Source organism: Aplidium turbinatum, chromosome 5, assembly GCF_918807975.1.
Source record: "Aplidium turbinatum chromosome 5, kaAplTurb1.1, whole genome shotgun sequence".
Taxonomy (NCBI): Eukaryota; Metazoa; Chordata; class Ascidiacea; order Aplousobranchia; family Polyclinidae; genus Aplidium; species Aplidium turbinatum.
Window position 1 is genome coordinate 8,820,487 of NC_137476.1, and position 25,488 is coordinate 8,845,974.

The window sequence follows — 25,488 nt, forward strand, 5'->3', positions numbered from 1 at the left end:
CCTGTCCGGTTCAAAAAGGGGCGTGCAATCTATAGCCCATAAACAGCCCTTAAAGGTAAAACTTATATTGGAGTAAAAGGGAAAGGAAACAGCGATATTTGCTTTGAAAGGGTACCCCTTTTTTAAGGATAAAAACATCTGTAGCCGCAAAGTCACTCGTATATAGGACGTGCTCAATACTAAAAAAGGGTAAACAGTAAACACCCCTGATAAAAAGAAACTTGCAATTATATGTAGAAAACAGAGCGTGAATACATTAACCTTTGTCAAATAAAAAGTTGACAAAATTACACAAAAACTGCGTTGTATAAATCTTGCATTTCTTAGAAAGCTGTAAAAAAATTCTCACTTTGTGAGGTTCAAAGTGAAAGGTTTCCACAGGTGCAGAAGGTTGGTCCTTATCGGTTCTTCTGCAAACTTCACCTATGCACCTGCAAGTACAAGACAAAAGTATGTAGAAACAGCGATCTTCCTGAATATCAGCACTCGGCTGAGCGCTCACTCACCACTGTATTAATGATTGCCAAATCTCTGCTGCCCAAAAACAAAACATTACAACGAAAAAATAAATGTCAAAAAAAAAACAACACAAATATACACAAGTAAGATGATATAAAAATTTATAATTTTTGTGATTATTTTGTTATCACGCATTCTAAGGTACCACGTCACTTCATTAAATTGACAGTTCATAAACGACATCTTATCGAAAAAACAAAGACGGAAATCGACGACGTATATTTTCAATGGATGAAGTCAGCATTCTTAGTTCTTTCCGAACTGCAATGACATTATATTTGAAGCAAATGGACATTTTTAATAAAACGTTGTTAGATAAAGTGCCATGATCCGAGTTATGACATGTATACAGCAACTCATAAGCAGCGTATCAATTATATCTCAACCGTAATGAACGGAAAGCGGATGAAATGAAAGAGTCACTGGACAGTGTACTGACTGACAGTGGAGTGGATCATTTAAAAATTTTTACTTTTTACACATAGCAGGAGGGTGGATTGTGGGGTCATCATCAGATGTGTCCACTCCCAAGGTCTTTGTGTCTTCAGCAAATGTGCTTGTAAAGTGAACAGCTGAATAAGGCTTGAGATCATTGCAATGCGTCCCGCATATCCTGCACATCCGGGTCAAGACTGCTTTGTGATGTCCCAAGTCCATGTCAGTTTCTTTCTGCAACGAGAGAATAATGATTAAAAAAAATAGTTATGCATATCTACGTAAGTTATTATGATATTATTGATGTATCTAGGAGATTAAATCCAATTTTTATGTTGGTCTAATTAATCACAATCAGTTCAACAAATTTCAGTTAACCTTCACATATTTCAATGTCATAAACGCAAGTGCTTAATGATCCTTGCCCTTCTGAGACTGAAGGTGGCATGAATGTAAATGCCCTTCTGAGACTGAAGGTGGCATGAATGTAAATGCCCTTCCGAAACTGAAGGTGGCATGAATGTAAATGCCCTTCCGAAACTGAAGGTGTTCAGAAAAATGAATTAGAATTTTAAATGGTCACAAGCCTGGGTTCATGGCAGTCAAATAAAATGTTTTGTTATGTGCAAAAACACAGTTTGATGGTGATTAGATTGATTTAGTCTGTAACAAAATCTTTCTAACTTTATAACTTAATACGGCTAGATTTGTCACATCACGCGGAAATTTATTTCCACATTTTGCCGATCATTGCTAACACTCTGACTGAAATTTTTGAAAATAAGATTTTGTAGTCTTTTACTGCTCCGCCACATGACCTGAGTTACAAGAATATCAGTGGGTAAAAAATGAAAAAAACTCTGACTTCTGGAAAATTATATTTTCTCATCTTTCATTGCTTTCCCAAAAAGACCAAAAAGCTGTAATAGTACCACCAGTACACCAGGTAACAAAGAGAAAAATTCCTGTGGCAATTTTTGTTACACAACTAGTTCGCTTTTATAGCGTTTTCATTGATTTTAGATTGCATATATCATAAATTACATACACTCACCATGTCATCACTCATCTAAGTATCCCCAAACTGCACCACTTCATGACATTATGTTTTATGACGTCATTGATTTTGCATCCCCAAAAAACTCAAACCAGGCGCTTACGATTATGCAACCAACTCTAACTTGGCTGTCTGGGTTTGTTTAGCGACTAAAAGGATGAAATAAAAAGACTGCAAAAAATAGTGCCTTGGAGCTCGCAACAGAAGATTACTGAAACCAAATCATTGTTACTTGATATCGCATGTTGCTTCCACAAAATTAAATGGAGTAACATTACTGTGTTTAGCTTCATAAAAACAAGTGCTTTCCTTTCAGTATTAGAACGGAATTTGAGAAACGTGATCAACCGACAAGAAAAAAACAAAAGTTTACGAAATGGCAAACCATATATTTTTTTTAGAGAATTTATTTCAATTTTTCCTAGTTATGTCACAAACTGTTTTCGTTATTGGTAACCTTTTTTAAATGCGGCGTATGTGGGTGACATGAAAAATGCTTATAAATTCCTCTTCGCCAATTGCAACACCTTGAACGTTGATCTGGGAAACTAAGTACTGAGTCAAGTTTCTAGCCACTATCAAGCCTGTATGACCATTTCTCAATCACTACGTAATAGCAGAGCCTTGTCTGATGAATGGCTCAAGACGATGACTCCATAACTGGCTGCAATGCTGCTCCTTTTTTCATGTATGACAGGATTGATTAGATTTCAGGGCAGGTGATGGAAAGCCAGGTTAGTGTAGCTTCGTCCAGTGCTGCTGTACCGTGCATTGTAAATCGAACATAAGAAAGTATGACATGGACACAATAGGCTATGCCGAAAACCAAACAATCATGATGAATATACCGATTGCATTTTCGCAATGAGTATACCCAAAAATAGGTCTAACATTTCCGAAAACCAAATCATGTGTTGATGAGTATTATTGTTATCTATCGCTTTAATTCCATGTGAGAATCTTCCACATTTACAAACACGCAACTTAGCAGAGACAAACGGAATTAATCCTTTTTTTTTCATTACCTTATACATGGAGTAATTGAGAGCTTTACTTAAAAATATTTAAACAAAAAACCTGTGTGAACTAGATATTGAATAAAAATCACTATCGCATTTAATCAGAGTCAACTTCAGCGATCACAAAAGTGAAATTTATTTGCATAAAAATGGTAAAATTGACACAGTTAGCTCGGTAACTTAAGAATGGCTAAGTCCATGCAACCAATCTTCCTTTAGGTTTTAACCTTCAAGATTATGTTGTAACATTACAGTTGGATTACGGAATGGCCCGTTTCGGTGAGTTTCCTATTCGGTGAGTTCTCTATTCGGTGATTTTTTCATTTTTTTAACCGTAGCCTAATTATCATTGCCGTTTTAGGGTCTTATTTCAAGATTTAGCGGCGTTAAAACAACGTAAAAGCGGCAATGATAATTGGGCTACGGTACCCAATAATTTTCAAAAAAACAATTCAAAAAATCACCGAATAGGGAACTCACCGAATCGGACTAACCGTATAGTAGCAGACCCGTTGGATTAACATGGTCATAACCACACAGCAAAATGCATCGTTTTTACATCATGTTCACAATGCAAAAATGACGGATTTTTCTATCTAGTTTACAATCATAGTATTAACATATTATTGCCTAGCCAAGTGGCGACTGGCGAGAACCCTGGAAGTTGGAACGGCAATGGAAAGGGCGCCGTTCGAGACCGCTTAAGAGCATGCGACTGTGTCTCTGACAGGACACTTAAAGGCATGCCTGAAGGTGGACACGAAGATTGGCTGCCTTGCCTTCCCTTCCACTTAATCTAAATCTTCAACCACCGGTGTAAGCCTGGATACGACAAACAAACATCATAGTCGAAAATTTTGAATGCTGACAGTTCCAAGTTGTGGTAGCAAAACCAAGTCCATGATAATTAAAAAACACCTTCTTTGTTCTAAGGAAACTTTTGAGTTGTTTCAACGCAGTGCGTGATGCCAATGGATGGTTGTGTTTCTCTGTGAATGTTACTATACACGGAAAATGAGAAAGCAAACGGTCTCTCCTCACTGTGCTGGAAGTGACCAGCCTGATTCTGACAACTAACTTTGCAGGACACCTGAAAAGCAAAAATCCATGTTTAAATCCTATGGTACGCTGTTATGATTTATCGTATTATATAGATACTATATTATAGAGCATGACTTGCAGGGATGTAGGCGCATGCTAAGTTGACACCTACTCTGTGGCTTCTGGCAACTTATTTGTTGCCTCACTGTTGTGCAAAGTGATTTAAATGCCATTCTGAGTGAAATGCATTTTATTGATTACTTGGTGGTTATAAATTATCATATTTAATTATTTGTGGCCCAACAGCATATTTATATATTGTTATTCAAAACTATTGTCATGATTTTATTTTCTGTTGGGTAGGCTAATGCTTTCCACACAAAAGCTTGTATTAAACAATGAAAGTATACAGATAAGGTTGTGATGCATAAAATATATTCAAAAACAAGCTGCAATCAAAAACCAAAGTAAAAACAAAAAATTTACAGGCAGCACTTAGATTGCACAGAATCACACCGTGGATGCCTGCCTGGGATGCCAAGTGTGTCAATATATTTGCGCCTACAAGTCGTGCCTTTAGGATTTATTCATGAAAACTTCACTGAAATAATTGATTATAATGGCCAAAAAAATTTTCTTTTTAAAAGCACAGGAAGTGAAAGTCATTTTATATTTAAAGGCCCCTGATTCTGAAAATGCACTTATCACCATCAGCAAAATCCACTTTTTTCCACACTAGTGTGCATGGTTGATAATTTCTATCTTCTTTCCTCATTGCATCTTCCTTTCTCAGTACAGCCTTGTCTGCCTCATCCTTACTCTGTTTTTTTAAGGTTCTCTTTGGACGGAATGGCTCGTTTCGGTGAGAGCTCTATTTGGTGATTTTTTTTTAAAATCAACGGGTACCGTAGCCGAAATATCATTGCCGTTTTAGGGTTAGGGGTTATGGGTATGAGTTACAGTCTTATTTCAACTTTTAGCGACGTAAGAGCGGCAATGATAGTTAGGCTACGTTACCCAATAATTTTCAAAAAAAAATTCAAAAAAATCACCAAATAGGGACTCTCCGAAAAAGGCTCTCCGAAAAATTCTACTGTAGTGCAGATTCCATTTAGCCATGTTCAGATGTTTAGCATGAAGAAGCCAGGGTTGATCGGTTTAAACCGGAGCGGTTTAAACTGGTTAAAACCTGGTTTAAACCGGGCAGTTTTGACCACCTATTACTGGTCAAAACCCCTTTAGTGTATGAATCAAGTTGCTTTTCAATTGAATTAAAAATATTACCCTCCATGTCTAGTAATGATGTTCAACTATATTTTGTTTTGATTAACATTAACCTAAATGCTGGATTTGGAACAAAAAATATTCATTTTCTCTGTTTATTTTTGATATTTCAATCAGTTGGTTACCATATTTTGCGGACCATACAGCGCATCCGATTATAAGGCGCACTGTCAATAAATTGCTTTGATTAGTTGTTTTTGTTAACAATAACCTAAATGCTGGATTTGGAACAAAAAATATTCATTTTCTCTGTTTATTTTTGATATTTCAATCAGTTGGTTACCGTATTTTGCGGACCATAAAGCGCATAGTATGGGTTACTGTATAAAGCTCATTAAACAAAAATGCCTAATGAATGTAAGGAAGTCACAATAGTACAATGAGCTAAAGAAAAAATGAGCCTAGTGAATATCACAGTTGCTAGTTGCTTTTACCGTAGTTACCGTAGTTTACTGTGATTCTATTTGAATACAAGGTTTAAGGTTTATGTAAATTGTTTAACTGAAACCTAATCTATCATAAAAGTAAAGTTGATTAAAGCTCTGCGGCTTGCTGAATCTGATTGCCACAATGGCAATGCCAAACATTGTGGTGAACTCAATCTTGTGGTACATCTACAACAGAATTGATATTCTGCAAAGTGATTTGATTGTCAAATTAGTCACTGATCATTATGAAGAATCTGCCATTGAAGCAGCAAAAGATGCTCTTTATGAACTCCCAGTTGAATTCGCTAATCACCGGTTGGTGAAAAGAAAAGGAGAGAGCAAATCTTCCAAAAACATAAAGGACATGTTAGAGATTTTCCATCAATATAATGAACAACTGAATGAACAACAAGTATCTTTTGTGACATCAAATTGTGATTTTCCATCACTAGATATAAAAAATGTTGATGTTGCTGAATGGCATGACAAAATGATATCCATGCATTCTGATATTCAACAGCTTAAGCAGGCCAACGCAATAACAACAAGCTTAAATGAACAAGTGAAAGAATTGCGCAGTATGTTATCAGAGACAAAAGCTTTGATAAAAAAGAACTCAAACTCTACCCTGCAAAGACAGCAAGTAAGTTCTGCTGATGTCACCAATCATGCACCATTAAGCTATGCCCAGAAAGTATCCTCTAATTTGAATCCTGCATCAGAGTCTGAGGCTGCTGTCTCTGTCAGTGCACCTCAGGAAAAAAACTACTGGCTTGACATCTGGAGAAACTGCCATGATTGAATCTGGACCTTCTGCATCATGGAATCTAGTGAAGAAACGAAAACGACTCCCTCGAATTGGAAAGTTACTAGATGACGGTCTAAAGGCTGTTTCTACTAACTATAAAGCTGCAGAAGTATTCATATCCAGACTGGAACCGGATACAAGCACCGTGAGTGTTGAAGCATTTGTAAAACGTCAGTTTCCTGATGCTCTCAACATTAGCTGTTCAAAATTAAATACAAAACATGAGTCTTATTCCTCCTTCAAGGTGGTCCTTAAAGGAGTGTCGTTCAAAAACTCTGTCAACCCTAATTCCTGGCCAAGCGGCATACTGGTAAAAAGATTCTTCTCACCTCGGGTGCCTGTGTCGGAAGACACACATGTAAAATGAAACATCTTCATGGCTGCACATAATGTTCAGGTTGTGTCTTACAATTGCAGAGGCCTAGATAGCGCTGCAGATGAAATAAGACAATTCTGTGAAAAATATGATATTATTCTCTTGCAAGAAACTTGGCTATCATCACAACAACTTGATAGGCTGAGTAATCTTAGTAAAAGTCATCACTCGTGTGGATACTCTGCTATGAATGATGAGGATGGCTTCAGACTTGGAAGGCCATTTGGCGGCACGGCAATCTTATGGCATAAGAGTCTTAATGCTACCAAACTCCAAAGCCATGATGGAAGTATCATTGGTATTAAACTGAAGTTTGATAAATCGTCATTGATAATATTGAATGTGTATATGCCATACTGTTGTAATGAGAATCTGGATGATTACATTGACTATCTCAGCAAACTGGAAATTATGTGTGAAGACCTGGGTGACTGTGACCTACTAATAGTGGGTGACTTCAATGCCAGTGATAACAATGCATTTGGTCCACATCTTGATACCTTCTGTGAAGATCTGGATCTGATTATGTCTGACAGAATACGGTTGCCTGGTAATACATTTACCTATATTAGTGATGCCCATGGTACGACTAGCTGGCTGGATCACTGTCTATCCTCACTCACTGTCCATAAAGCAATTAACAAATTATCAGTCCTCCAAGACTCATTCACTTCAGATCATCTACCTCTTGTTATCAAGCTTTCTGAGGCTTCTCTCACTAAGCTGGACTTCAATGATACTTGTACTGATGATGTTTCATTACTGTGGAACAACACAACTGATGAAGACAAGTCTGTGTATTATGATGCCACATACCAATTGCTCGCTCAAATTCCTCTATCAGCTCACTCCATTTCTTGCAGAAACTCTCATTGTAGTGATCAGAATCACCTAGATGATATTGATTTGTTCTATAACAGTATTACATCTGCATTGCAAAGGGCATCTATGAATATACCTAAGAAAAAGAAAAGAGCCGACCTTCACACTGCTGGTTGGAACGACAATGTCAAGTCAGCTCATAAAAAGGCTCGCGAAGCATATCACTCCTGGCTGAATTGTGAGAAACCTAGAAGTGGAACAGTCTACTCACAAATGTGTACAACCCGTCGTGCTTTCAAGTATGCACTTCGCAGGTGCAAGAATAAAAAAGAACAACATCAAGCAGATGCCTTGGCAAAGGACTTTAGTGCTGGCTGCCCATCTAATCAATTCTGGACACGCATTAGAAAACACAAAATTCACCCACCTCTTTCGTTAACAGTTGGTGGGGCAACAGGCAGTGCTGATATTGCCAGTATGTGGGGAAATCATTACAGCAAGCACCTCAACTCTGTGCAGCCTCAATACCATGCTAAAAATTTAGTTGAAAGTAACATAACAAATGCCTGTAAATATGTTGACTGTAATCAGTACTTGTGTAATGTGGATGTGGTTAAAATGCTGTGCAAGAAGCTATGTTTAAATAAATCTACTGGCCATGATAAGATTTCTGCTGAACATATTCTCTATTCTCATCCTGTAATTTTCCTGTATCTCAGTCTCTTCTTCAATATGTGTATTTTTCATGGATTTGTGCCTAACAATTTCATGTATACTGTGATTTTGCCTATGGTAAAAAGTAACAAAGGAGACATTACTAGCACTGCCAACTATAGACCAATTGCAATTGCTACAATCATATCAAAGATTTTTGAGTATTTTATTCTTCATTGTATCGAGCCACTGTTGAGTAGTTCTGACAACCAATTTGGTTTTAAGGCTAAGCATAGCACAGATATGTGTGTTTACCTGCTAAAGCAGACCATTTCTCAGTATGTTAAGCATGGAACCCCTGTGTATTCTGTATTTTTAGACTCGTCCAAAGCGTTTGACAGAGTGAATCACTCTTTGCTGTTTTCAAAGCTGATTGAACGGTCTGTTCCCATATTGTTTGTACGTCTATTGTTATTCTGGTACGCCAATCAATGTATGACAGTAAAGTGGGGAGGTCAATTCTCCCAGCCATTCCATGTGTCTAATGGGGTGAGACAGGGTGGTGTATTAAGTCCATATTTTTTTGCTTTGTACATGAATGATTTGTCGTGTGAGCTGAATAACCTTGCCGTAGGATGCTATGTTAGGAATTCCTGCCTTAATCACATCATTTATGCAGATGATGTATGTTGTTTTGCACCCAGTATTAAGGGCCTGCAAAGAATTATTGATGTGTGCCAGCAGTATGCTATGTTGCACGACATTATATTTAATTGTAATAAAACTGTTGGAGTTATGTTCAAAACTAAGTTCTTAAAACTTGATTTCCAACCGTTTGTTTATCTGGGTGATGAATGTATTCGTTTTGAAACGACAGTAAAGTACTTGGGCATTGTGATTAACAACATGCTGTCTGATGATGAAGACATGAAAAGACAGCTCCGGTCACTTTACTGCTCTGGCAATATGCTGAGAGCAAGATTCTCCAGGTGTTCTACCACTGTCAAAAACGTATTATTTCGATCCTACTGTATGCCAATGTATGGATCTCAGCTGTGGTGTAAATATTTTTCGTACAGTATCAATCGTCTACGTGTAGCGTATAATAACAGCTATAGAATTACATTTCATCTTCCGAGACGTATAAGTATAAGCTCTGTGATGGTAACTAACAAAATTACGACGTTTCATGCTCTCCTTCGTAAAAGTATATATAAATTTACTGATCGCTGCTTTAACACATCGAATACGTGGATTCAGCATTTGATGAATTCCGAGTGTTATCATCAATCTGCTTTCTTCCAGCATCGTGATCGTGCTCTCCAGCCTGAAACTTGTGCTTAATATTTGTGTAGTACCGATAGCTGCTAGGCCTACTCGATTTCTGTGTGGTGTTGTATTTCGTTTTCTTTGTGTGTTTGTATCCTATGGACCAATTCTACTTGTGTCTGAAACAAAATCCAAATAAATAAATAAATAAGACGGTGGTTTATTTATATAATAATAGTATCGGTACTGGTTTTGAGTGTAGGCAATAATGCACTACTTGATCCATACATTAGGCGCACCGGCTTATAAGGCGCACGATCAATTTATGAGAAAAAAAAGGATTTAAATTGCGCTTTATGGTCCGTGAAATATGGGTATTTTAATTATTGAGAAAATTCAAATTCTAAAAATAAGTTTCTGATGAACCAAAAAATGCTTGGTAGAACGATGAACAATTAGCACAGCCAACTGAAGTACCGGTACAAGAATTTATTCCAACAATTTTTTTTTATGAAAAACATTTGCCATCAAATTTTGCCTGACAGGTGGGTATTGGCGGCCATTAATGAAAGTTCAGGCGGCCATGGCCGCCAGCTATTTCGAGGCCTGCATATCAAAATGGTCACAACAAAGTGTTTTGTAGGTACACTTCGTTTCTTAGTTTTTTAAAACTCAATAATTGGATGATGGATGCAATTTAAAAAACTAAGATGAGCAAGCTAATGAAGCCGGAACGCCTTGCTTTAAATCTAAACGCAAGCACATTGGCAAAAGAATGGAAGCACTGGAGGAAGACGTTTGAAAATTACTTGGATTCTCTCCCGTCCAAGACGAAGGAGAAAACCGGCGGGATGACCTGCGAATACTCACGAATTGTGTGAATTTTGAAGTCTACGAATTCATCAAAGACTGTCAAGATTACAACGGTGCATTAAACGTTTTTCAAAACTTATATGTGAAGCCTACGAATATTTTATTTGCGAGGCATTGTCTAGCGACTACCAAGCAACACCCAGGACAATCCTTAGACGAATTTCTTCAAAATTTAAAGCTTCTAAGCAAAGAATGTGGCTTTCAAGCCGTCGACTCGGCTCAATAGCAGCAGGAAATGGTACGCGACCTACGCGACGCATTCATCAACGGCATTTCTTCCGACACAATTCGACAACGCCTGTTGGAAAACCAAGAGCTCAGTCTAGCTGACGCATACACTCAAGCAAGCACCCTTGATCGAGCGGCAAGAGACACTCGGCTATTTCATGCTCCAAGAGACCAACTACAGGTATCGGCCGTCTCATCGAACTCAAATATCCATAGCGACAAAGTTGTTGAAAGTAAGAGCAAAAACAATTCTACTATCAATGCGGTAAGCAACGTCGCAAGATATTGCTTCTTTTGTGAGGATTCCTATCATGAGAGGAAGAGATGTCCTGCCCGAAATGCAACTTGTTATCATTGTAATAAAGTTGGACATTTCGCTAAAGTTTGCAAAAATAAGTTTTCTCGAGGAAAAGTTACCGCTTGCGTTAATTCCGACTATATGTGCGCAATTCACCCCGCACAGCGCTGTTTGTCTCATGCTACTATGAAACCCTTCGTTAATGGCATCGAGCTGTCGTCACTCATCGACTTTGGTAGTTCTGTTAGTTTCATCAACCAAGACACTGCTTACAAGTTAAAACTTAAAATTGAATGCTGCGATTCCAAAGTCTCTATGGCTACACACAACTCGAAAGAAAAAGTCGTAGGTAACTGTTTCATCGATATCACTGTCGGCGGGAAATTCTACAGCAATGTACAAGTTGGCGTTTTACAAAACTTGTGTTGCGACATCTTATTGGGAGCAGACTTCCAAAGAAATCATCGTCGAGTAATTTTTGAATACCAAGTAGGTGAACCCGATTTTGTAGTTAATCAACAGAACGACCATTGCTCGGTGATCGCTGCAATAACTGATGAAGCATCTCTTTTCACAAACTTGACGAAAAACTGTAAGTAGATCGCTGTTAAGTCAAGACGGTACCACGAGTCGGACAGAAAGTTTATAGACGCAGAAATTGAAAAACTCTCTTCCAAAGGTATCATCCGCCCCAGCAATTCGCCTTGGCGGGCCCAAGTTATTGTCGTTAACAACAAAGAAACAAATAAGAAGAGGCTATGTGTCGATTATTCACAAACAATAAATTTGTTCACAAATTCGGACGCGTATCCGCTGCCACGCATAGACGATCTAGTTCATCGATTGGCTGTTCATAAGTTTTTCTCAACATTCGATCTCAAAAGCGCCTATCACCCAATCCCTATCGCTAAAAAGGACAAAATTTATACCGGGTTTGAGGCTTCCGGAAGACTTTGGGAATTCAACAGAATCCCTTTTGGAGTAGGCTAACAAATGGCGTTCCCCAGTTTCAAAGGAAAATGGATGAAATAGTGAAAACTGATAAATTGAAAAATACCTACCCTTACCTATACCTAGATAACGTTACGGTATGTGGGCGTGACAAAAGTGAACACGATGAAAATGTCTCGCGATTTCTACATTCAATTCAGAAATTTTACGTTAAATGAAGACAAAACAATCTTGTCGGTCAAAGAAATCTGCATTCTCGGGTATTGCATCGGCAATGGCAAAATAAAACCGGATCCCGAACGACTACGGCCACTGCTTGAATTACCTGCGCCCCAAAGTACCAAATCTCTCAAAAGAGCTCTAGAATTATTTGCCTATTATGCACGATGGGTCGTGAACTTTTCTGACAAAATTCAGAGTCTGAAAAACACTACGTCGTTTCCATTGAATCCAGAAGCGTTGAGAGACTTTGTTTCTATTAAACAAGAAATCTCCGAATCCGCATTGGCGGCCATCGGTGAGACGTTACCATTTGCTGTCGAATGCGACGCGTCGGAGGTTGCAGTTTCTGATACTCTAAACCAAGCAGGAAGACCAGTTGCTTTTATGTCAAGCACTTTTCAAGGGAGCGAACGGCATTATCCTGCCGTAGAAAAAGAAGCTACTGCAATCATAGAGGCCATTCGCAAATGGGAGCATTTTCTGGCGAGACAACATTTCACCTTGGTCACAGACCAAAAGTCGGTAGCATTTATGTTCGACAACAGGAGACGCACGAAAGTTAAAAATAATAAAATACAGTGTTAGCGTCTCGAACTCGCATCTTTTTCGTATACAGTGCAATATAGACCTGGAAAGGACAATGCCGGACCTGATACATCAGGCCTCGAAACTGAAGGCGGCCATGGCCGCAATTAACCTACAAAAACCAACATTTTGTCCGTCGGTCTCGCCCTTCCGTCGGCCGCATTTGTCCGCCATGAAGTTCCGAAAATTTTTTACGCAAACGGCCTTGTGAATAAAGTACTTTGCCACTTATAATCACAAAGGATTAGAAAGCAACCAAAGCACACGATAAATCACAATACAACACACTGTCTATACTTGAATTGTTATTATTGATTGACCCAGCAGGACAGTGATGTCTGACATAAGCAGGATGCAAGTGACATCACAATATACTTTATTGATGCGATATATTCAGTCTTCGAAATTAGCGTCGGCAATGCGTGAATGGATCATTCAACGTTGTTAGATGTCAAATTAATGTAAAACAAACGTAAATTTCTTATTGGGCATTGTTGTTACGCATAATAACGCGCCGAAAAATTAAATCGACTTGTGCTGACTCGAACGTTGAATCAACCTAAAATTAGCTTACTTTTCTCCCCGTGATTTATTTAACGTGAATTACTGTAACAGCGTGTGACGTGCGTATCTTGTTGCTCGCTTTATCGCTACTTTTGGTATTATTACATCACAATCACAACAAATCAAACAGTGCGGTCGTGATAGACTACTCTAGTATATTTTTCGCTTCTCGTTTTACATGTTTTAGTACAATTGTTTCGTAATAAACGTTTACAGCAATTGCCGAGGCAATTTCAACTTTTGTCGTTTGGCCTCGGCAACGTTTCTGCCGAAGTAAAAATGTGCTAATTTTGAAGACTGTACGTTGATGCGGGTCGAAGTTCCGATGGCCTCCATGTGCTTGTGATTGGCCGCTGAACAGCTTGCTTCAGTCGGACACGTTTGGCAGCCGAAAAAAAAAAGTTGTTTCGAGGCCTGTACATTAACTAGAGCGTATTGTGTGTCTACCGCCAGTTACAATCTAAACGAAATTCATCAGAACCTTTGCCACCCTGGTGTGAGGAGACTTTCTCACTTCGTACTAGGGATGTGCCGATTACAGAATTTTTGCCGATGCCGATTCCGATGCCGATTCTTAAATATTTGCCGATTCCGATGCCGATACCGATTCCGATTCTTTGGTTAAATGATTAAAGCTGCTTTTAGTTGGCGCTTTACAAGTGGTTGCGATTTCGTTACAAGTTGCTGCCTTTGAAGTGTCTAAAAGCGTTCACTTTGTCGCCTGCTCCAGACAGCGTGATTTTTTACGGTACCGTAGTTCTTTACTTCTTGCGCGCTACAAAATGTTGATAGACAGGCGTTTTATTTGTCGCGGAAATCAGTCAAAAGAGAAAAATCGCCATCGCTCACAGAGTGCAAAATAAACGTAGCTTAACGCAGTGTGCAAAATATTATCTTGTGCGGTTTGCAGTATTTTTCTCGCAGAATTCAAGAAGGTGCCAGAAACAAGAAGAAAAAAAGACCAGAGTGTAAAAGAAAATGAACGCAGCGGTATTGAATACACAAAAATCTTTAAAAAAGTAACACACCAGCCTTGCATTCAAAGTGCATCAATAGGCGAAAAAAGAAAAACATCTTGTGAAGAAATTAGTATTGTTTTCGAATGCAGAGTTGCAGCCAATCTTGTTGCTTAGCAAACACGTGAAGATTACCGGGTAGCTGGTTTGATTACGTTTGCGCAATCACACGATTGTTTGTTGAACGCATTAAGCGTTATAGGCCTATATAATATACTTGGAGTTCACTTCTCTCTGCTTAGTAACTTAACATTAAGCAACTTTCAGTGACTACGAATTTTACAACGATTAAACAATAATTTCAAAGAACATTTCCGCTTTTTAATATTCAAAATTAAAGACACGTAAATTAAAATGCAATAACATCAACTTTTCTCCAGTTGCTGCAGTAAGTCTGGTCCGTTGAGGCGTAAAAATGTTGCCACCTGTGCTAAAAGTTCGTTTGCTTTCGATCGACGATGGTGGTGACAAAAGCAATTTATTTGCAATTTTTAACAATGATGGATTTATGTAGCCAGTGCGGGGATGACGAAATAAATTAAGAATTCCCTTCCGTTACAGAACTTAAAGCAGGTGATTGATACAGGAGAAAATAATCGCACAAGAACATAATAAATTGACGTCTACAATGTTTAAAAACAATGACAACTTCTAACTGTACACGATGTCATTTCTCTTTTTGCTGCGCTAAAAATGTGTGCATTAAGGTATATTCTACAGATCAAAGAAAACTCCCTAATTTTGCCGAATGCCGACTAGAGCTGGGACAGCATTTGGCTGTAACATAGTCCGTTTCATAGGTTGAACAAACAATCGAGTGATTATTGCGCAAACGAGGTAATCTTTTTTTCACGTGTTTACTAAGTGACAAGATTAATTCACTGCAATTCAGCGTCTGAAAAGATATAACTTGCAACTTCACACGTTGTTTTCCATTGACGCCCTTTGTTTTTTTCTAAAGTGTTTTGAATCTTTCAGACAGTTGCTCTCATTTTCTTAGCAGTTTATACTCCCTCGCTTTTTCTCTTCTTGCTTTTAGCGCCTCGCATACTGCAAGATAATAACTATTACGTAATAATCTATTTCTCCTATAACTTCTAACCGTTGTGTAATCACTCAACTTTTATATTTTATCTGGTCTGATTTTCTCTTTGAACGTTTTTCGTCATTTCAAAGAAAGAAAATGTTTTGATCTCGTGCCTACTAAACGAAAGTTTACAAAATGGCGTACAATCGTCATAATTTAGACTACCGCTCTCCGAATGCTAGTTGAGGCTGATGCGGTTGTTCAAAGAAGCCGTTCTTTGATCGGTATTTCCACGCGCTCGCGCTACTTTTGATTAGGAAACTTTGATAAAGAATCGGAAAGAATCGGCAATTTTTTTCCGATGCCGATTCCGATTCTCCAAAAATTGCCGATACCTGCCGATTTCGATGCCGATTAATCGGCACATCCTTACTTCGTACGGTCCAAAAACTTGCCATTCTCAATGGATGACATAAAGAGAGTGTGTAGTAACTGCAGAATATGCGCAGAATTAAAACCAAGATTTTTTACGCAGCAACAAGGCACTCTTGTTAATGCTACTCGCCCCTTCGAACGCATATCGATTGACTTTAAAGGACCATTATCATCCAGTAGTCGCAATGTGTATTTGCTCGTAATAGTGGATGAATTTTCTCTTTTTCCGTTCTGTTATCCGTGTTCAAACATGTGCACCGAAATGGTGACTAAGTGTCTTGATAATCTATTTTCTTTGTGTGGTTTCCCTAGCTGTGTACACACTGATAATGGGGGAAGCTTCGTGTCTAAAGAATTCAAAAGTTACTTAACTAGCAGAGGCATTGCCACCGCCCACCAGTCGCTCTTCCATTTATCATCACATCTTGTAATCTACCTCCTAGTCGTTGGGAAACGGTGCTACCCGTTGTGCTGCATTCTGTTTGTACGTTGTTGTGTACTGCAACTAATGCTATATAATACCGCACAAGTTGTTCTTTCGTTTTGGCCGGCGATCTCCAACTGGGTTATCACTGCCGTCTTGGCTACTGAAACCCGGCCCGTGTTACTGCGCAATTTTGTGGGTTCGAAGAACGATGATCTGGTTCGGTGGGTCGAACTAACCGATGCCAATCCTATGTATGCAACTGTAAAATCTCCAGATGGAAGAGAATCAAATGTATCGCTAAGAGACGTAGCGCCGTGCCCGGACGACTCTCGGGATCAATCTCATTGCCCTGAACCATTCGTCACGGATAATTCCCGATTGGAAGCTGCTGACTCTGAGTTCTCTAAATCAGTTTTGGATGTTGGCAATGACCCGAATAACATTGGACTCGATACTTCTGATGATAGCGCAAGAAGCTTCAATTTAGACTGTGACGACGTAAACCCAAACGTCAGACGTTCCAAGCGAACTAACAAAGGCGTCTCACCACTACGATATGGCGATTCCGTTACGTTTTAGGAGGGAAGAATGTTGTAAATTTATGTTTAGTCTACCCTATGTTCCTACGTTCTGGTTTCCTTGCCTAGAGCGCTTCACGTTGATTGTTTTCTCAGTTCGCGTTCAGTTCTCAGTCCAGTGCTCTGTTCTCAGTTTTCTCATTGTGTGAAACAGATCTACTTTGTTCGCTTTATATTTATGGTTTGTAGGTACACTTCGTTTCTTAGTATTTTAAAACTCAATAAATGGATGTTATATTGTTACAACAATTACTTTTATATTTCCTAAATAGCCCAGGTAGCCGACCATTCATACATAAAATATTTTTCTGGGTTTTGACCAGTTTTAAACCTAATTTTGACCGGTTAAAACCAGGTTTAAACCGCTCAGTGGTCAAAACCAGTTTTCACCAGTTCAAACCCGGTCAAAACCAGTTTTGACCACTTAGAGAGCAACCCTGGAAGAAGCATCAATTATCATGGCGATTCTTCAGCTCTCCTTACACCATGGCATTCCGAACATTAAAGGTTTCACTTTTCCTTGAGTCCAAAAATAAATTTTAGTTCAATATTTACAGAACTTGAAATCAAGGGTTCTTTTGATAGACATGCCCGTTGAGAAACGGTACTCTTATGTCATATACTTGTCATAAAAGTAGCAAAACATATCTGAATTGTTACTACATGATATTGGCATGAAATTTTATTGTAATTCTAGCTTACAGCTTGGAATAAAATTCCAAACAAAAAAAAGTAGACATTAGCAAAAACCTACAATATAACTGCAGATGTGCAAGTCATCATATTCAGTATCTTTTCAATAAACAGCTGAGTTTGTATGACTTTAAAGCTATTTTTACTTGTGATGTATTGGTGTCACAAAATGTTCCTTTAATTTAAACATTCATTCTTCCCTTGAATCATGAGTTTACATCTTGCCTGTGGTTTGGAATTTCCACAATAGCAACCAATTATATATACCATGGATACAATTCCAGGCCAAGTGAAAATTCGAATTATGATATCATAACAATGAACAGTGCTGGAATTAAGTGATTTGCACAATAGAAATAGCCATGGTACCAATACTTTCATTGTCAAATAGCTTGAAAAAATAAAAACCATTTGTGAAATCAGGGACCTTGGAATATTCTAAAATGACTTTTATACTTTGCGGTAAAATTTTTATTGGCCTGCGTTATACCTGTAAGCTAAATAGTAAGCATAAAAAATATAAAACTTAAGAAGTACTTACTCTGTATCTATGTTATAAAGTCCTTTTGAGCGCGATTGATTATGTTGACACATATAATCCTTGCGGAAGCGAAGTCTTTGAACTCTAGGGTAAGTTTTGCGGACATTCCATGAGGTGTTGGAACTCTTACAAAATCCTTTGAACCAAATGTTCCATTCCTTTTCTGATGTTACTTTAAGTCTAACTTTGCTTAAACAATCAGTATCGTGTATAATCATAGTGTCTTCATTCAACAAAGACATAGCTGATGTGTTTTAACATAGAACCTTTACAAAATGTTTTTCAATTGGACCTAAATAAAATTGGTTCTTTATACAACATTACATTTTTAGTAGAGCACATATAAGGAGTTCCATGAATATTTAAGTTTGGGGATACATTTAAAAACCTACTTTCGTCTTCCTATTCTTACCAATCTTATTCTAACCATGCTTTTACTGTAATTTAATTTACACTTTTCTCAACTGCAATACAGGGTCATCAATAATTAACGTTACAAAAAATCCAATTCAAAAACTGGCAAAGGAGGTGAACGTGGCCTATGGAACCATGTTCACAGTTCTCATTGAAGGATTTGACGATTAGCCCATTCAAACCCATGAAGAAACAGTTGCTAAATGCCAATACCATTGAGAAACGTCTCTCCAGAGCCAGAATTCTGCTTTCAGGCATTGAAGGAGGAGGCATGCTGCCAAACCTTGTGTTCAGCGATAAGAAATTTTAATTCAGTTGAACAGTCAGAATGACCGTGTTTGGTCAAGAGATGGTGACATGGCACTCCAGTAGCCACCCGAAGACAAGGGGCGGCATCAGTGATGGTGTGGGCCACGGTAAACAAATCAGGAAGGAGTCCATTGATTTTTGTGGACCAAGGACTGAAATAGAAGCCTTGTACAATGTACATAAAACGTAACAATCCAGTTTTGCACAGACAATTGTATGCTTGTGACTCATCTTTCTTGCTCTCTGTATTTTAAAATTAGTTTTTTGCACCTTGCTTTTCTACCACATTATGTGATCTGTTGAACACCTTTTGATGCAGTTACCTATGATTCTCTCAATGGCCCCTTTCGGTGAGTCCGATCCCTATTAGGTGATTTTTTTAATTTTTTTTTTAAATTATTGGGTACCGTAGCCTAATTATTATGCCGTTTTAGGGTTAGGGGTTAGGAACTCACCGAATCAGACTCACCGAATAGTAGCAGACCCGATTCTCGTAGAGCCTATATCGTTGAGTTTAGTCAGAAGTACTGAGAAGTTTTTGTTTTTTCCTGTTTATACATGTAGTAAACCATTGTATTTTATTCAGATGTAGTTAAATTGTATGCATGTTATTCCTGAAGAGGACATCTTGTGATGTCGAAAACGTACGATATTTAATTTGTTGCGTAATTTTGTATTTCGGTAGATGTAATAAACTTGAATATGTTAAACTTGATCACGTTGCCCGGCTCCGTATGCCTATGGTTCCTGAAAATGCCTGACAATTTTTAAGAGTTGCCAAATCTGCAAATATAGCAAGCTAAACTGGGCTAGTTTTGCCTCTCAGTCGTGGAATTTCTTTTAGCTGTTGCAAGTTGTTGATTTCCTATTATAATCAAATGGACTTCAATAAAATGGGTATATACATACTGTATAGTGTATATACTGGTTTTAGTTAAAAACATCCTGTAACACTGACAATCAATATTTTGAGGTATTCCCAGCCAATGGGTTGCCTTGACTGCTTTAGGTTGTATTTGACTTTTCAGAAAACTTGTAACTTACAGTAAACAATCAACTCTGATTATGTAGAACTATATATACTACTGTCTATTGTAAACTGCAATATTGCATAAAGTACAAGCCATGAAAATAAGTAACTTACCCTATCTTCAACAGCCGTTTTATCCATTTTTATTGACCACCTTCATCAATCCAACTAATTACACAATAGTATGATATATCATAGTAACTTTGGCACTAATGACTGAAAAAAAAGCTTACATACATGTTTGCTATAAGCAGAAGGATTCTGTATATAAACAGAACAAGGTACTCTACAAAAAAAAAATCATTTTATTATGGTATTGTGCAAATCTACACAATTTGCTCTTTATTTAATTTTTTCAAGGACTGAATGTAATTATTTCAATTCACACTTTATGTCACAAATGGTTTCATGATACTGCTGTTCTTGAGATGTTGCTTACATTACTGGACACTGGTATAGAAAGTTCCCTAGTGTTTTTTTTTTTGCTTTAATGTGCTGTGCACATAATTAAATAATTATGTCTGAAATAAAAGCTTAAAAATTAAAACAATCTGGCAGGCTAATGGCAGAGCCCAGGTGTAAGTGGCTACTGGCATCCTGCTGATTCATGAACAACAAAGGATGACATATGTAAAGTATACGGTAACTCTAAATACCTATCATCAGTGTTGCAGGATGTTTTTAAGGAATAATAGTATTTATTTAATAGACTGAGTTTTGCTTTAAGCAGTACAATTGTTGTTTATCTCACAAGTGCAGTCCTCGAAATTAGCGGCGCCACACGGCAATTGCCGTGGTAAATGCCGCCGCAAACGTCATAATGGCCATTCTGCTACGGCAATAAAAATGCCGTCGCAAATGAGCATTTAATTCGGACAAAAATTGTTCAAAATTTCTTCCTGTTTGATTTACTAGCAGCGTGAGTTTAATCAGCAGAAACATCGCACCAAGACCTCACCTCGGACTATTTTACTTGCTGTGAAAACTCGCACAGTCTTCAAAATTAGCTATTTTTACTTCGCAAAAACGTTGACGAGGCCAAACGGCAAAAGTTGAAATTGCCTCGGCAATTGCTGTGAACGTGTATTATGAAAAAATTGTACCAAAACATGTAAAACAAGAAGAGAAAAAATAATCCAATAGTCTATCACGACCGCACTGTTTGATTTGTTGTGCGATCAATCCAATTTTGTACCACTTTATATATTCGCAACAACACTGGTCAAACATAAGCATTCGATGAAAGAATAACTTTTGCGTAACAATTAAGCCAGTATTTACAAGGTTGCAAACTTTTTACAGTTCACAAGAGCATTGTCAGCGCATAAAATAGCTTCCGTGGTGCTCTTGGCTACCGCCGTGTGACACACGATGAAGAAGAAGCGCATAAAATTTCGTTTGATTAAAGCATACGGCAATTGCCGCCGCAATCCAAGGTTTGCTGATTTGGCGACGGCAATGTTTTTGCCGTCGTAGATGGAAGCTAATTTCGAGGGCTGCAAGTGTAAATACTAACGACCTGCTTTGGGTCCCACAAATTATCGGAATGGCCCGTTTCGGTGAGTCCAATCCCTTAACGGGGGATTTTTTCAATTTTTTTTTAAAATTATCGGGTACCGTAGCCTAATTATCATTGCTGCTTTGGGGTTAGAGCAGCGTTTCTCAAAGTGGGCAAAATGATTCAAACTTTCAAGTATCTTCAAAATTTTCACAATGTTAATGAAAAACGTGAAGGTGTCTACAACACTGGAGGTCACAAATTAAAAAGCAGTACCTTTAAAACAACAAAAAGAAAAATTTTCCGAATTGGATTGTTAATGTATGGAATAAGTTACCCGAGAAAAATGTCACAACACCTAGTTTGAACAGCTTCAAAGCAAGACTGGATCACACTGGACAAATAGAGAAGTTAAATTTGACCCACTTGGGTAGTCATAATTATTTTGCAAGTACTGGTCGCCTCCACTAACGTTGATATTCACTTCATCTGGTAACTTGTACACTGTACAGTATATATATTATATATATACATTATGTAGCCCACTACGTAGGATGTATTGCATACCTATCTCTTAGGGTGTTGCAGGCGCCCCGACCCTCTCGGATTTGGCTTACCTTTTTTGTGGTACTGTGTTTAGATCAGTAGACCACAAATATGAAGTTTCAGAAATTTTCATCGACGTTTACCTCCACCGCCGAGGCCATTTTGAGACCCACTTTTTGAATTTTTTCATGTTTTTTGCCACTGGAGGGCAGTGTATAAGTTTTGCAATATTGGGGGTATATTTAAAAGATGCTCTATGATGTTCTGAATAATGTTTAAAAAAAATTGGAGAAATGGGATAACCATATCCAAGAATATTCAAGTTTTGTCACTAATTTTTTGCACAATACTGCCCCTAGTGGTGAAAAGAAAATTTAAAATATCTTAAAAACTACTCATCATATTGTAATGGAACTTGCATGCACCCCCCCATTTTCGTGGGTAAGGAATTTGATTTTAGCAATATTTTTGCAAAATATTACCACTAGAGGGCGGTAGTTCTAATTTTGAGCTATTTTTCTGTAAAAAGGTGATATTGTTGCATTTCTTGAGCTATGCTATCTGAAGAATACAATTTCATGGCTTATGCACAACAAAATTTATTCAATTGTAAAGAAACTGCATGCATGTACTATATCAATACATCCAAACAGGCAATGTGAGTCTTAGTTAACACAATTTACGCATAGGCAGTTGTGCATCTTCATTGTGTTGATAAATGACGTTTTCTAAGATTTAGTATCTTTCTTCGATCCTCCTCCACCACTTGAATATGGTTTTGCAGATTTTTTTCTTGCTTTGCCAGATGAAGAAAGTCGGATACTAGTTTTACCCCTCTCTCTGCTGAATCATTGCAGACTCTGAGTGCACTTATGATACCATTAGCAGAAGCGGGTCTGCTACTATTCGGTGAGTCCGATTCGGTGAGTTTCTATCCTCAAAAAATGCAACAATATCGCCTTTTTACAGAAAAATAGTTCAAAATTAGAACTACCGCCCTCTAGTGGTAATATTTTGCAAAAATATTGCTAAAATCAAATTCCTTACCCACGAAAATGGGGGGTACATGCAAGTTCCATAACAATATGATGAGTAGTTTTTAAGATATTTTAATTTTTCTTTTCACCACTAGGGGCAGTATTGTGCAAAAAATTAGTGACAAAACTTGAATATTTTTGGATATACTTATCCCATTTCTCCAATTTTTTTTTTAACAATTCAGAACATCATAGTACATCTTTTAAATATACCCCCAATATTGCAAAACTTACACAATACCCTCTAGTGGCAAAAAACTTGAAAAAATTCAAAAAGTGGGCCTCAAAATGGCCTCGGCGGTGGAGGTAAACGTCGATGAAAATTTCTGAAACTTCATATTTGTGGTCTACTGATCTAAACACAGTACCACAAAAAAGGTAAGCATGGTGAAACCAAGATTTAAATTTCATGGGGCGCCTGCAACACCCTACTATCTCTACTGACAGTTATATTTTATCTTATATGGTGTCTCCAGCCCTAGGTGTTTTTGTTTGATTTTTAGTGTTATGCTGTGCCTTTATAAGATATGTATGCTCTAGGTCAGGGGTTCCCAAACTGAGGTACATGTACCGGTACCCCAGGGGTACATTTAGACTTTTCAAGGGGTACATTAGATTAAGTATAAGGATATTCTTTCCATAACCTCTAATCTGCCCTAAAATAGTTTTTATCACCTGATGATGTTAATAATTTGAAGACCTGAGATTAAGAACTCCTTAGTAAGTCACATTTTCACCCAAGTAGAAGCTTTAACTACAACTACAGTAACTACCAAGTTCATCCATCACATTAGCTAGGATTGCTGGGCTTATTCAGCCGATGTATTGTTTGTTTGATTGAAGTGTTTGTTTAACCTTGGATCGCATTGTTATGAATAACTTTGTGTGCTTTGATTGGTACAAAATATCATGTATGCAGTCTCCTAATGCAGCTCTACTGTTAATTTGTAGCAATATATAACTTTCTAAAGCCAAAAATATGAGAAAATTTTGGGGGTACACGAGCGAATCTATAAATTGACCAAAAGGCACCAATGAACATAAATTCTGGGAACCCCTGCACCCTGAAGTCTAGGTAGTATTGATTAGTTTTTCTTGGTGTTTTTCTCTTGTTTATGACTTCCTTGTTGGTAGTCTAGTTTTTTTTTTTTTCGTTTCTTTGTTCCAGAAGTCACACGCTAACCAACTGAGCTATCAGGGCGGACGCTATTACACAACGCAACAGTGAAAAAAAAGAAATTTATTAAAGAAATTAAAATGAACAACTCAGCATAAGAAACACGAAAACAACATGGAGGAATTAAAATGATTTAACAAGCATCATTCAAATACTGCATTTTGATATAAGGTTGCATTGTGCAAAAAGGACAAAAGTCTCATAAAAAATATTATACTATCATGAAGCATATATATGCAAGAAACTTTCAAGAACAGAAATTTTTTTCGGGATATCTTGTTACCCACATGACAATTTGAGGGTTGGCATTTGGTCCTCCAATTTTTTTAAAATGCCCCATACCTCCTTAGCTAATGCTTGTAGACTAGAATTGAGACCATTTTTGAATTCTGCATGATGAAAAATGGTGGAATAGACACTTCCACCAACTTTCTACCCCAAATATAACCCTAAAATCAAAAAACATTGGGAACATGAACAGCGCCACCTAGTGATAGCCACAAAACTTTAAAACGCAATATCTCAAAAACCGCTTGTCCAATTTTCAAAATTTTTTTTTTGCCCAAGTTCAAATTTTGAAAACAAAAAATATATCAAAACCAACACGTTTTGAAACCTAGTGGTTACATTTCTTTCTAAAATTTGTTGAATTATAATGGAATGCCTTTACCTTTTCCATGACCAGATCAAAACGGATATAATAAAAGCATGGCCGCTCTTGCACAATGGTAAAATTGCTCAAATGCGCGATATTTACTATCGCCATCTAGCGGTTGCAGTTTTGAACTTTTATTTGCCGCATGGCGCTAGAGTATTATTTTCCGATTTTATTGATGTTTCAATGGCAATTCTAGGTTCACCAAAAGAGATTTATCAGCAAAGTTAGTGCAGACAGTCAGAAAGTTTTCAATTTTATTAGGGACGGGGTTTTGGGCCTAGGTGAAATATTTGCTGATTGCTGCAATCTGAAAAGCGGCTTTGGTCTAATTTTTAGTGCAGAAATAGGGACAGCAATCTTCTTACCTGTGACATTTCAGTTTTCGAGTTTAAACAAACATTAGCCTGTTTTATTTGAAATTCGTGTTTCGGATTATTTTATTAAAATTCTTGGTTAGGGGAATCACTATACTAATAGTTCAGGTCTTCAATCTTGTTTTATTTTAGGAGATTTTACAAAAAAAGGTCAATGTAACATTAATGATTTTGGGTAATTGGAAACTATTGGATAGTGCACTTATCAAAACTGATAAACCATTTTTGACTTTGTAGGCTGCAATATTTACTATTCATGTTCATCACCACGAACATCAGAACACCATTCGTCACT

At 37.6% G+C, this 25,488-nt stretch overlaps 1 protein-coding gene across 2 annotated transcripts in view; it reads right to left on the minus strand.

The window, feature by feature from the left end:
• Positions 1–20,182, minus strand: part of LOC145770245 (uncharacterized) — a 47,732-nt gene extending 27,550 nt beyond the window's left edge. For both annotated transcript variants that reach the window (XM_082581842.1, XM_082581841.1), the window contains exons 1-3: positions 20,018–20,182; positions 992–1,188; positions 350–431 (exon numbers count right to left, since the gene is read on the minus strand). In XM_082581842.1, the coding sequence (XP_082437968.1) occupies positions 350–431; positions 992–1,188; positions 20,018–20,044 (306 nt within the window). In that variant the 5' untranslated portion in view covers positions 20,045–20,182. The remainder of the gene's footprint in view (positions 1–349; positions 432–991; positions 1,189–20,017) is intronic.
• Positions 20,183–25,488: the final 5,306 nt, after the last annotated feature.